At 43.8% G+C, this 13,790-nt stretch overlaps 1 protein-coding gene across 1 annotated transcript in view; it reads right to left on the bottom strand.

Annotated features, from left to right (window-relative positions):
• Positions 1-13,790, bottom strand: part of VWF (von Willebrand factor) — a 140,722-nt gene that overhangs the window by 97,706 nt on the left and 29,226 nt on the right. Inside the window, exons 11-15 of the mRNA XM_009513179.2 lie at positions 11,582-11,718; positions 10,015-10,153; positions 9,306-9,406; positions 6,080-6,275; positions 4,876-5,091 (exon numbers count right to left, since the gene is read on the bottom strand). Of these exons, the coding sequence (XP_009511474.2) occupies positions 4,876-5,091; positions 6,080-6,275; positions 9,306-9,406; positions 10,015-10,153; positions 11,582-11,718 (789 nt within the window). The remainder of the gene's footprint in view (positions 1-4,875; positions 5,092-6,079; positions 6,276-9,305; positions 9,407-10,014; positions 10,154-11,581; positions 11,719-13,790) is intronic.

The following is a 13,790-nucleotide window of genomic DNA, read 5'->3' as shown; positions in this document are numbered from 1 at the left end:
GTATGCTAACCAATGTCTAATACTTACCTTCACAAATTTCTTCTGAAATGAAGAACTACTTTTGCTTGCTGAGGGGAGGCATGGTTGCACCAACATCTCCCCAACTTCTGTTGAGGCACCTGAAATTCCATACATGGGAGCAAAGCCCCTAACTTGAGGATCCAGCCCAGAGGCATCTAAGGTGACCTGAAGCTTTCTTCAGAGCAAAGGTGCCCCAAATTTGGGACTTGTGCCCAAACTACTTATTGTATCTTTCACTACACAGCCCAAGAAATTCAGGTGTGCTGATCAACACCGAAAGCAGAGTAAATACGTCCTAACTCAGAAATAGATGATAGATCCACTCAGAGTTATAGGAATCTTTGGCAGCTATTCTCAGAACAGTACTTCTAATTTACATAAACGTGATCTTTGCAGTAAATCAAATACTGAACAGGTACAGCCCAGGGCTGAAGACCATTTTAAAAGTAACTTTCATCACTAAAGGCACGTGCAAGCAGGACAACCATGAACACTCAGCCAGAAGTACGGTTTACTACACAGGAACCTCTGGAAACAAGGAACTGGTTCAGCAGCCAGTTTACTAGAGTTTCAAGATTCAAAGATAGAATAACTGAGCTCAACATCCTGTCCTGCTTTCTAGTTAGTGATAATACTCCCTGCCCACGGGGACAACTTTGCAGCGGACCCCTTTCTTAGCTAAAGCTTTGTAACTCATTCTACCTGCCTATACGCTTCTTAAGATTTTAGAAACATCCCCCATTTTTCCAGTTATGCTACCGAATGCCATGTTCACCCTCCAAGTCTCAATACACAGTCCATCACCTCCCAGCAGCATCTCTTTTTAACTGCAAAATGCAAGACAACTGACCTGGGAGGAGACTGTTGTCTGTACACTTTGCAATACACTGTCACTGAAAAAAAAAAATCCTGTTATTGCCAGGAAAAATAGAGGAAAAGGCAAGGTGCATCTAGTCTCTATGGATGCCTATTATAAAACTGAAACAGCCCATTGCTGTGCTCCAAAGCTCAGTCTGTACCAGGAATAAGATAGGAAATAGTTGGAGAGCATTGGAAAAATGTGGATCCATCAGATAGTTCATCCAGCTTCTTCTGGGTGGGTTTTCAACCCAGAGTGAAAGAGGCATAAATCCTGAACAGTTTCTTGGGTAGCACAAGGTGAAAACATAATCACACCTAGTTTAGAGGCTCTGAGTGAAGACACACCCTGTCAGGACTAGACTTAACACAGCTGCTCCACCAGCTCCAGCTGGCATGCTGAGCCACACCATGTGACACAGCCATCCTCAAATGCTGCTCAGAGCCTACCCTTAATTCCCTACTCTCTGCTTCACCAATCTTGGATTTATCCCATAAAATCGTCCCACAGAAGCCATGCAAAGACAATAAACTACCTCAGCACCAACACACTAAGGAAAGTAGTGGGCTTATCAACAGGTCCTAAAACCTGAAGAAAGATCTATGGATGTGTTGACTGACTCCCCTTTGACAAAATACATACATACACATATACACGCGAGACACAGAATCATAGAATCATTTAAGTTGGAAAGACCCTTAAGATCACCAAATCCAACCATTAACCTAACATTTCCAAGTCTATCACTAAACCATGTCACTAAGCACCATGTCTACACACCTTTTAAATACCTCCAGGGCTGGTGGCTCAACCACTTCCCTGGGCAGCCTGCTCCAATGCTTGACAACTCTTTCAGTGAATAAATCTTTCCTAATATCCAATCTAAGCCACCCCCGGTGCAACATGAAGGCATTTCCTCTTGTCCTATCACTTGTTACCTGGGAGAAGAGACCAACACCCACCTTACTACAACCTCCTTTCAGGTACTTGTAGAGAGCAATAAGGTCTCCCACCAAGCCCCCTTTCCTCCAGGCTAAACCACCCCAGTTCCCTCAGCTGCTCCTCATGAGACTTGCTCTCTAGGCTCTTCACCAGCTCCATTACTCTTTGGACACACTCCAGCATCTCAATATCTTTCTTGCAGTGAGGGGGCCAAAACTGAACACAGTGTTCCAGGTGCAGCCTCACCAGTGCTGAATACAGGGGCACAATCACTTCCCTAATCCTGCTGGCCACGCTATTTCTGACACAAGCCAGGATGCTGTTGCCCTTCTTGGCCACCTGGGCACACGGCTGGCTCATGGTCAGACAGCTATTGACCAATACCCCCAGGTCCTTCTCCGCCAGGCAGCTCTCCAGCCACTTTTCCCCAAGCCTGTAGCGTTGCATGGAGTTGTGACCCAGGTGCAGGACCTGGCATTTAGCCTTGTTGAACCTCATACAGTTGATCTCAGCCCATCGATTCAGCCTGTCCAGGTCCCTCTGCAGAGGTGTCTTACGCTCAGGCAGATCGACACTCCCACCCCATTTGGTGTTGTCTGCAAACTTACTGTGGGTGCACTCAACCCCTTCATCCAGATCATTGATAAAAATACTAAAAACTGGCCCCAGTACTGGGCCCTGGGGAGCACAGTTTGTGACCAGCCACCAACGAAATTTAACTCCATTCACCACAACTCTCTGGGCCCAGGCATCCAGCCAGTTTTTTACCCAGTTTTTTACATGCATGTGCATGAGAGAGACAGCCCTTTACAGTATGGCCTACCTGCTTCTTCCATGCAGCATGAAGGGATTGGCGCTGTTGCTTATTCATGGTGGGCTGCAAGGGTACAAGCTCTTAAACAATCAAACTGCAACTAAAATAATTTCAAAGACATGGGAGATGAATGCGCTGCTTAGCTTGACACAGAGCAGAAATGTTGTGCTGCACTAATGACTTACCTCCCTACCACTTATGCACTTCAAATCAAGCAAACTGGTTCTGTCAAGTCATTTCCCAAGAAACTGAATCTCTGTTGGCCAAGGCAGGAGCAGAGCACGTGTTCAGTGCACTGGGCCATCAGCAGAAATTATGCAACCTGCACATTCACGTCTCAAGCCCATTAAAAGAGGGATTGTTCTCCTTCATGTGACAGGAGATGTCTGGGGCATCAGGATTATTTAATGGGGGCTGATGGATCTGCAATCAGGGAAATCGTCACTTTATGAGAGCATAAAGCTCTCTGTAATGCACAGAAAGGAGGAAGCAGCTCTGCACTATCAAAGATTAATTGTGAAAATTGACTTGTTCAATTACAGAAAGAATAATGGTGCATTATCGATGCTCTTTCTTTCAGCCTCCAGACCTGCACATTTTTAAAAGGATTTTTATTACATTACTGTTCCACTATCTGAACATTTACATAAATTAGGTAAAATATTATGAAACCATGCAGCAGTTTAACATAAACTGGTTTTGTTCTTATTCGCAGTAAATACTCTCTGGCCTGCAGAAGCTGTAGTCACTGACCTTACAGCTACAGACCTGACCAGCTGCAAGGGCAGTGACTTCTCTCTCTTCCAATTTCTAAACACTCAGTTTATAAATGTTTTTCCCACCCCCTGTTTGGGATGAAGTAGCAGAACAGATCTGGAAGGCTGCCAAGCATACATGCTTTTCCCCAAAATTTTCAATTGTCTTCTTTCCTTAATAGCAAAGTTGCTCGGGAAAATGGAAAAACATCCATTTCACAAATATTTATGGGGAAAAGTGTGCCCACATTCCATCAAAATTCCACTGCAATGGATTTTTTCCTACCACATTGACCTAACAGAGAAAGAAAAGAAATAAAATTTGTTGACTACTTCTGCTCCAGCTTCTTAGCAGTTTGGCTATTAATCTTGCACTGGACTGATCTATGCAAAAATACCTTCTCCTTCTGTCACCTCACCTCTGCAACCCAAACCTGCAGTCTGAATTTTCATTCTATCCTCTTGCAACATCTCACCTTTTAGACTGCAAGCTTTTAAACCAGGGTTGCTATTTATTACAGGTAAAATCCTGCAAACAATCCTCAGGGGAATTCAAAACTCGTCTTGCTGACTTTCATAGAAGTTAAATGTCTACATAAAATGCCACAGACAAAGCTCTTGTTTGAGTAGCTAAGTGGTGCCACCCACAGCCTGTTGATCAAGGTTCAGGATCTCATCTTAAACCAGCTGCCAATTCACACTAGAATTTACAGTGAGAAGAAGGAAAGGAGATCATATGTGGTTAGAAAAATTATGTTCATACACTACGTGAATGGTGTACGTGAAATGAGATCTGACAGAGATCTCAGACCTCTGCACTGACAGGGTGATAATCAAACTGCTGAGAGATGCCAGAGAGGTTGTGGGATCTCCATCCTTGGAGACATTCAAAACTTGTCCAGTCAAGACCCCAGGCTGTAAGTTAGCCCTGCTATGTGCAGGGGTTGTACCAGAAGACTGCCAGAGGTCCCTTCTGATATAAGTTTGTCTATACTTCTATGGTTCTGTTCTATGGTAACACTTGACCAAGTACCTGCCTTTGTCCTTCCTCCATACCCTCAACTTCGGCTGAAGTCAGGAGTCACTGACAAGATCAGGATCTGGGAAGGTTGGCCTCAAAAGAAGGAGGTACAAAAAAAGAAATTCACACATTACTACAAATCCCTTGGAGATTCCTACCCTGGGATATTCAGAAAGTTTCCAGGTGAGTAGCTGGAATTTAAATACTGCTGAAAACAGAAATCCAGTCAAAAGCTCTGCTGACGTATGTCAGATGACTGCTTCTCTCCCCCAGTGCTGAGCAGCCTCTGTGAACAGTTTTTGCATCCTTGCTAGAGTGGAGGAAAGATACACTCTCTCATCATTTGCCAAAAGAAAGATGTGGCACCTTTCAGAAATCATCTCATTCTAGAGTTCTCATCTGACATTACCAAGAAATTCCTTCAAGGCAAGGAAAATAAACACGTTTTGGGCCTTTCACTTACGGCAGAAGTCAGGTTCCCTCCACTGGACCAGGACGTTCTTCCTAGCACAGGCTGCTGCATAATTAGCAATAGCAGAGCACAGACAATCCTTGCCATTGGAGCAGGAGCAAACATCAAAGCGGCAGTTCTTCACATAGGGAGTGGGACTGACTTCATGGTGACAGGGTTCAAATGCAGAAGACATCAGAATTGAGCAGGAGTCCTCAGCGTATTTGGCTAAAAAGAGAAAAATTACATGCTTGCACTGAATCAATCAGTGGCTTTCAAGAAAAGCTAGAAGAGCCACAGTAATCATTTACTTTTTCTTTTGTAAAAAAAACCAAAATACACAGAAGAATAAATTAAGATCAAGTAGGCATAGATAGCATCATAGCTCACAAGCTCCACTGCAAGAATAATGTTTCACTAGTAAAACAAAACAAGGAAAAGCAATGCTTTTATAACCTGATACCACTATTTCTGGTGATGTACTTCCTTTTACAGGGCCTCTGCTTTCTGCTGCTTTTTATATTTGCAAAATTAAACTTCTTAGGCTGCACTACATTTACGAATCTACAGTTCCTGCTCTGATCTATGGCCATAAAATTTTCTGTGTACTTGCTCCTCTGAGAAATCAGAGCTTGCTTTAACACCTGGGACAAGAAAATTGCTCTGAGAATTTCTCCCTGTGTCCAGCCAGGACAGCCAAGCAGTATGGTGGGAAAGAGGAAGGCTGTCTGTTGAGATGCAGTAAAAGAAGGGAGACAAGGGATCAGGAAAAGTATATAAGGTGTAAGGACAGAGGGGTGAAGACAACAGGTGTTTTGTCCAACCAGAGAATAAACACAGTATTGCTATCACTTGTAAGAGTAGTTTCAGTGGCACAAGTTTGTGCGGTGGCTGTGATGCTTTAACTCTGACTGTGGTCCAAACTGAACAGCAGCATGATCCCACATTACTGACTTCTGTTTTAAATTTTCACAAAACTTTACATTTTCCTCAGGAAGCCTGTGTCAATCAGCATATCTCTGTTTGTTTAGGGGTTTTGCCTTTATTTTTAATTTTTTTTTTTTTTCTTAAGCAGAGATTACAGCCACCCCACTGGTAATGCAGGCAACACTAGCTTTGTCTTTATTTTTCTTTTATTTATTTTTATTTTTTATTGTTATGTAAAATGGAAGTTCACAATTTGCTGTACACTCTAGCTTTGGATGGAGTTAAGTACCTAAACGAGGATTGAGATTGCAGGGGTCACTGTCTTGTTTTGACAAGTCTTGGCAGTCTGCATTGAGCTTCCAGGAATTTCCAAAATCTTCCAGAAGAGCTTCGACCATGCCAGAAGGTGTAAGAAAATCATCCCCTTGGTTACCATTGTAATTTCCACATAGCCCGCACATCCTTTCAGAATAGACTGTAGACAGCTAAGGGACACAACATTAGCCTTGTCATCCTTCAGAATAGGTCACCACTGTATAACAAGTTTTTTCTAAAGAATGAACCATACACAATTTAAGAGTCAAGGAAATTCTCAAATACATATTAAAACACTATAGACACAATTTAATTGTACTACATTTTCAAACTTCTAACAAACATGCTATTATTAGAAGCAGCAGGACAATTTTTGCATGGTACAGTGATAATTTCAGATGGTAACTGAACTTGACTAGAAGAAAAATGGCTTACTTTTGTGCCTTGATCAGCACTCCAGTCTAGTCTTTCCCTGTTTTCCCCTTCATTCATATAAATGAATAGGGCAACAGTAGGAGTTGCATTTCTTAATATTGTGAGATGATTACATTTTCAATGGTAATTTGGAAAAAGATATCTGAAGCCATTTCACATTTTAAAAGAAAATTTGAAGATGAAGAAAATTTAAACAGATTGTTTTGTCAGAGAACAGGGACAATGTTGGAGGAGCTGTTTCCCTCAACGTAAAGGACCATTAATAAATAAGGAAGAGACTACTACCCCTAAAGCTACATTACCTCATTAGAGCTTCCTCCTGCCTAGAGAAACTTATGATGCACTAAAAGCAGCATTGCAAGCAACGCACGTAGCAGATGTGCTTTTCACCCTGCCTTATTCTTACTGCAAATCAAGGGACATCTGAAATGACACCCTAAACTTAGAGGTAAACAGGGAAGTCTCCTAAGAAACCTCTGCAACACAAAGACCCGAATATCTTTTATTCTAATAGGAACTGACAGTTTCTATTAGAAGTAAAGACCTGATACATCACAAGTACTACCAACTGTCCTCCAGAGCTGACTCAGTGCTTTAAAACTACAGCTGCTCTCTGTATGCATTTACTAGAGTGCTACTTGAGTCAGGTTGGCAGGAGAAACCAGTGAAACAGACCAGAAAAAGCTGGGAAAACACATTTTTGATGAAAACTGGTTTTCTGTATAATTAAAAATAAAAACATTCTCCAAAATATGAACTAATACTACCCTCCTTTTGAACACAGTGGTCAGAGAGTAAATATGCAGCATCAAAAGGAACAACCATGAATTATTAGGGGATATATATCCTTATTACTCCAATGGACAAAGAAGCTACTTCTTCACGTACTCTGCACTTGGATACAAATCTAAATTCTGACGTATTTTTGAGTGGAAGCTCAAATCACAAATATCAAGTGGTCACAGAAAGGAGATCCTTCTTGAGGAACACAGAAAGAATTTTTACCAGAAGTCTGGCCAAGGTAATGGAAGTGTATCACTTCCCCCAATTGTCAGAAATACTTGGCAACAGGTCAGTCTACAAATCCAGCACAAATTAACTCTAACACAAATTAAAAAGATGCTTTAGATACCCAGCAAGGGAGGAGCTCAGAGCAGAACTGAACAAACACAAACAGTTGGAGAAACTTCCACTGCTTTTATGGGTAGAAGATCTGGAGCAGAAAATTAATTTGTTTTAACTGTAAGAAAGAATTTGCCAGGCTATACAGGTCTCTGACCAGGCAGAAAAATACTCTGAGTGCTGAAGAAAGCCAAAACTTCTGAGAGTGCCAAGGTACTGAACTGAATTATTCTCAGCCTAGAAAACAGCTCTAGGACCCTTGGAGCACAGAGATACAGGGTAGATCAAAACAAGAAAAAACCCACAGATGTTTTCTAACGTTATTCTTGACCTTCTTCTCTGTTGTCTTTTCAGCTCTTCTACTCACTTCTGAACTAGCTTTCATGAACCCTTACACTGTGCCAGATGTAACATTTAAACCAGACTTTGGGCCAGGTGAAGAGAGTGCACAAGCAATGTCATGGTTCAGAGATGGTGGCGCTCCCTGCTTGTTAGAAACAGTAACCCCAGGAAAGCCAGCTCTCTTGGCAACGCTCTTCTCAGTGAGCAAACCCACCCCACATGGGGCCCAGCTGCAGGGCCCCTATTACAAGTGGGGCTCTAAGGCAGCAGGGCTGTGGTTAAGCACCCGCCTCTGCAAACACAGCAGGAACATGCACGTCCGCAGCCGCCCAGCGTTACACAGGAGCACAAAGCCCTGACTTAGTACCCATAGCCTGCAGGTCATCCACAAGGAAGCAATACTACAGGTGGACTCATACTGCTGAGGGAGTGAACACACTTGCAGGAGTATTCAGGGACAACACTTGCAGTCCCTGAGACCTACCAATCAAATGAGAACAGCCTCTTGTAGGAGGAAAGAGGGTAACAATGGCTTAGCTGATTGGCTGGTGATGGTTTATCAGCTATGAGCAGACTATTCTACAGCAAATAATCTTCTCCCCTTTCCTCACAGGTTTTTCTGTGCTGCAACTCGTTCTGCAGCGTGCAATGCATGCACAAAAAAGAAAAAAAAGAAAAAAAGAAAAAAGTGGTTTCTGTAAAGCTTTCTGCTGTTGCAGCTAGACTGCTTCCCTTACAGCTCATTTCTCTTAAACCTGGTTTGGGTATTTCTACACTCCGCTGCGATCTGCAGCACAGACAAACCCTAATTGTTAATCAAGGATGACTTTCAACATTCCTCAGAGTGGAAGGAGTATGCAACATATCTTGTAATGGTTAATTGATTTTTTCCTGGAAATGATGAGTAACTGTGTCCCTGGAGCATATTCTTCCCTTATTTTAAGTCGTACAACCCCATTGCTATAGTCACAACAGTCAAAGCAAATGAAAGCAAAAATCCAGTTTGAAGGATATCTGCTGAAGAAAACACAAAACTATTCATGGTTAAAAAAGGCTGTCATTGCACAAAAAAAAAAAAAAAGGGGGGGGGGGGGGGAAGCTACCAAGATGCTGTAGGATGAAAACATTTGTTTCAGAATACAAAAGGACCTGTATATCACTCCGGGGGTAGCAAAAGAGAATGGAATTCCTTACATGCAATACAAAGCAATTTCTCACTTCAGACAAGAAAATCTTTGTAATGTTTGGGTGGGATGAAAGAGGGGGCAAAAAGACAGAAATAAAAGAGACAGAAAGTGTACCTTCACTAGGAGTTCACCATGACCATCCCAGTCAATCTGCAAATCTTCCCCATAGGTAAGGCGAACTGAAGTCCTCACCATGCGCTGGATACGGAGGGCACCTTAAGAAAACGAAAAGTGTCAGTCAGTCAAGCCAAGATGCAGTGTTTTATTGCCTGGGACTGCTGTGTCACGGTGACCAGGCCAACAGAGTGGGTCCACAGAGCAGGGGGCACTGAGGTCTACCAAACCAAGGAGTGCCAGCAATGTCCACTCCGCACTTCCCAAGATTTGTTCCTGCTCTGTAGTTTACAGCTGCATGAATTTCCCCATAGGCTTTGCTTTAAGGCACTCAGGAGCCCTAGGGGAGGATATATGTGCATTCTGCAAAACCTTGGGCATTAACTGTGACATTTTGCAGGATAACTGGAGGGATTTCAAGCTTCTGGATAAAACATAATAATTTTTGAAAGCATAGACCAACAGTGGTTTTCAAGATCATGTCTCTCAAATCCAGACCAGTTTAATTCTCCTGATTCTAGAGGAGCTGAGCCAAGATGTGTCAGCTGCATGGAGAGATGCTGGAATGACAGAACTTCTAGAAGAGGCTGCAAGTGAGAATTTGGTATTGAAAACACTTTTTGATTGAACTGGGCTAAGGCATGACAGAAAGCACTAGTAAGTAGCCAGCCCTTCAGTGGCTGGCCAGAGTTAGACCATGCAAACACACCTTGTAGCAAGGGGATCTGTACGTCTTGTCCATTCAGTGAAATTCCTCCTCCATGTTTCATTTTAATGAGGCTGTTGTCCATATCCCGGATTCGGATGGAAGCTGAGCGAGTGCACACAGCATCAGGATCATCTGCACACTACAGAGAAGGGAAAATTTGCCTCAAACCTCAAGTTATCACTTTATTGGTGACTTAGACCCAGGCTCCCAAAAGGCATTTTGACATCTAATTTGGGAGGTGTTAAGTGTTTCAATGTTTTTATGGCTCTAGTTTCTGCATCCCACAAACACCAGGCTGGCAGCCTTTTTTCCATTATCCTGTTAATCATGCACCAGGGAGCTATCAGCAGCTCCTTTGTCTTGGAGACTGGAAAGCAATCCCCGTGCCTTTCACCAGACCCTGGGAGTGCCCAGTCTGGTGCCCAGCATCCAACCCCTCCAGCTGCAGCAGGGGCGGGAAGGGCACGCTGCCCTGCACAGCCCATCAGGCTGGGAAACAGCTGCTCAGTTCACACTGACAGAGGCTCTTGTACTATTTATTTTCCCTGGCTGTGGGTTATGCAGATGAAGAACAGGGACTGCAGGCCCCTGGGTCTCCTCCCTGGTTTCGAAAGGGAAGTTTCAGTGAAAACCCGTTCTGCAAGTTCTCAAGCATGGATGACCTCAGAGCTGCTTTATCAGAGCTTTTTAATGCAGGGTATAGACATAGATGGTGCCTATGACCGTCACGCCCCGTTCCTCCACAGCCTGTCACTTCTCTGTTGCTCCTGTCCTGCAAGGCAGGCTGATACTCCCCTTCGCTCCTGTCAGTCTCCTGACTCCATCATACCACTCCCTGCCTTCAGTTCATCCGTCCCCATCCCCTTTCTTCCCCCCTGCTTGATTCAGAACCCTTTTCAGTCTCCAGGTTAGTTCACCTATTCCCATGTGCAACTGGTCGATTAATTTCACGACCAGGTTAACCTCCCTGTGACATCCCCTCCAGGGTCTCCTCCCCTCCCTACACTGGCCTGGCTCCCTTTCCTGTCTCTCTCCAGCCATCTCCACCCACTGCCTCCAGCCACCTCTCTCACATCCTTCAGGACAGATGGTGGAGCAAGTCAGGAGCTGCTGACTGGCTAGTGAGCAACAGAAATCGCCAGCCAATGTGACTTAATGGAAAGAAACCCAAGGTACTATTCTGCCAGTGCACCCTACTCGGTGTCTGAGGAAATGCCTTTTCCCTGGGGAATCAGCGAGGCACCAGCCTTCAGAGTGCTTTGCAAGGGTGCCACCCTCATCTGCATTTGTTTGTTCAGCTGGCAAAGAGGAGGTGAGGGCTCATTCTCCAAATCTCATTATGAATCTCAGTCTCCAGATAGGCTCCTGGGAATGGCAGCAAGGAGAAGCAAAACACTTATTAACTGAAGGAGAAAGACTGCATCTGTTTTTTAAACAAAATTATTTCATAGGAAAATTACTTTTGTTGGCCTGTGCAGCTGCAATTCATATCATACTCCCACAGCCCTTCCCACTCTCTCAAGAGCATGTGCAGAGGCACGCAAGCGCCAGCCGAGGCTGCTGTTACCTGCACGGTCTCGATGATCACCGAAAAGGAATTTTCCACGCAGTCCTTGGCAAATAAGTACTGACAAATTCCACTGAAGGTGAAATACTTGTTGTCAAAGCTTTTGAAATGGGACTGGCCAGTGACAGAGCATTCTCCTGAAAAATTCAGAGTGCCATTAATGACCCCAGTGCCAGTTGCAAGCAAAATCCTCCCATCCTCCCAGGCCACTGTCGGGGAAGAGCAGCCAAGTGGAACAGGTTGCACAAGGCCCAAGTTCACAGACCAGAAGCAGATCTCACTGTTTATTCCTGTAAGTCATTACCAGTAGTAACAGAGGAGCCGAGCAGCCAACAGAAGCTGGGGAATATGGTATAAACCACACTGAAGGGCTGAAACACATGCCTACAGAAAAGCCTATATAATGTTTCAAACGGAGGGTCATGAGGACATCAGCGAACAGCTCAGCTCTCTGCACTGAAGCGGATTTGATTCTTCTGCAGTACATACTTCAGTGACCCTGGAAATTCAGTGCAGTCACTCAAATTCACCACAGCCTAGGTCATACCTAGCACCTAAATGATGGGTACTGGTGGCACTAACCAGTTTTAAACAGCAATCCACACTCTTTTATGTACGAACTATGCTTCCCTCTTTATACAATGGGGAAACTGAGGCACGGAGAGTGGAAGTACCAATGCCTAAGACTGGCAGAGCTGGGAAAGACACTCATTACCCACCACTAGTCACACAATCCATACACTGGGACATGTTGCCTTCTTTACCCCTGTGCCAGAGCTTGCAACGTCTTGACATAACACACTTTAAATCTACTTCTACTTAGCCCAGTGGGGCATGTCTGCATCCATGGAGCTGGCTGCAGAATGCAGGCACTTTTACAGAGTTGAATATCAAAATTTGCAGTAAGACTTGTTGGACTTCTGCTCTGCTCTTCTGCAGAGGTGCCTTATTCTCAGTCTGTGTTTCACAGTTGTCTCTTGGTGGATTGTGAGTCTCCTCTTTGTCTCTCTGCTGGTGTTTTTAGAGCACTGCAGTATGGTTTTATGAAGGCAGCAGTGTCTGAAAGCCTTCTTCACAATGGCCTCCTTGAACACAACCCACAAAAAGTGTTGATTCCTTTGTTGGGCTGCCTTGAATACCAATAAGTTCTTCTAACACTGAAGTAAAAATACCTTATCAGAACAAAGATGTGAAAGATAATCACCATTAGGTTCTTCCAAGGGCAGAATTCATGCTGGTCTTTACGCTGAACTATTATATTAATTAAATAGCATAAAGTTAAAAATAATTCTATAGTTACAGTAGCTACATCTAAAGTCCTTACAGAATAATGTGAAGGCCTGGCTTTCCCACCCTTCTACTACAAAAAGAGGCTATTTAAACATATCAACATCTTAAAATGTTTTGGTAAACTGTGGCTTTTAATTTCCAAGAAGGCAGTATTCAAATGCCACAATTTGATTTGATTGATTTAGTACCCTGTTATGCTAAGGCCCCTGCAAACACATAGGGAGGCTCCAACTCCACAGAGCTTGCAAAGAATTTCTTTCATATGAGAACACTACCACACTTACAGATGGTCCCATGGCAAATGAGGTGGGCAGAGACCTCCTTGTCCAGAACAAAATTCAGGTGCTGGGCCTACACTGGCAAGCCATTGACAAAGGATGGAGAAAGGCTAAATGTTACAAGCTGGCAGGTGAACCCCGTCAGTTATTCTCTCTTCACTGTCTTTGAGTCCCACGTAAGATCTGTCTAATGAACATCGAGTGGAGATTTCCCTCTTCAATGTATTACTCAGGGTTAACCATCTTAGGCCAGCCTGTGCTAAAGTGCAACCTCACAGATCCTTGAACAGCTCTGACTTGCCCTAAGGAAAGACCAGCACCTGCTGGATGTTTGTCATCCCCCTGGAGAGTAAAGCGGCTTGGTATTTACTAGCTCACTCTGGGAAATCCTACTTTCAGTTCAATTAAACGTGGACAAAGGTAAAAGAGGTGTTATTCTAGTCAACTTCAGAGTGAATTAACTAGTTATCTGATGTGTAGAACAGATTTAAATAAAACTAGGCATAATCCACCATATTACATGCAGTTTGATTTCCAGGGCATTGTCTGCAACCAGGAACAAAAAGGACAGGTTTGCAGCATGGAGAGCTAGGGTCTGCTGGCCACAACAAGTCCCAGCCCTTTGGCATTGCTCCTGGAAG

This window comes from Phalacrocorax carbo, chromosome 1 (assembly GCF_963921805.1).
Source record: "Phalacrocorax carbo chromosome 1, bPhaCar2.1, whole genome shotgun sequence".
In the NCBI taxonomy this organism is placed as follows: domain Eukaryota; kingdom Metazoa; phylum Chordata; class Aves; order Suliformes; family Phalacrocoracidae; genus Phalacrocorax; species Phalacrocorax carbo.
This window is presented reverse-complemented; position numbering and strand designations above follow the sequence as displayed.